Raw genomic sequence first — 294 nt, 5'->3', positions numbered from 1 at the left:
ATCACCTTGATTCTGGATCCTGCAAGACTGTTCGGTGACGTTGCAGCCGACGACCTTGGCATCAAGCGTGGACCCTCCGCAGTTCAGGCTCAGGCCCTGATATTCACACTTGAGGGCGATGGCGTAGCTGTGTCATGCGGAAGAACATTGGGAAAGTTACCAATGGGGAGTACGGGTATTGTATTCTGCGGATAATGATGTGTTATAACAGGCAGGATACAAGAAAATACAAGAAGACGAGGGTGATAGACACACAGACAGAGACGCGTCAGTACACAGGTGTACATGCGGGTT

At 50.3% G+C, this 294-nt stretch overlaps 1 protein-coding gene across 1 annotated transcript in view; it reads right to left on the bottom strand.

The window, feature by feature from the left end:
- LOC119593586 overlaps positions 1 to 294 on the bottom strand; it is a gene marked incomplete in the record, with an annotated part of 34,026 nt that overhangs the window by 20,990 nt on the left and 12,742 nt on the right. The window contains 1 exon segment of the mRNA XM_037942539.1: positions 6 to 127. Within this exon segment, the coding sequence (XP_037798467.1) occupies positions 6 to 127 (122 nt within the window).

This window comes from Penaeus monodon, chromosome 32 (genome assembly GCF_015228065.2).
Source record: "Penaeus monodon isolate SGIC_2016 chromosome 32, NSTDA_Pmon_1, whole genome shotgun sequence".
Lineage (NCBI taxonomy): Eukaryota > Metazoa > Arthropoda > Malacostraca > Decapoda > Penaeidae > Penaeus > Penaeus monodon.
The sequence above is the reverse complement of the archived record's forward strand: the minus strand, read 5'-3'. Positions and strand labels throughout refer to the sequence as shown.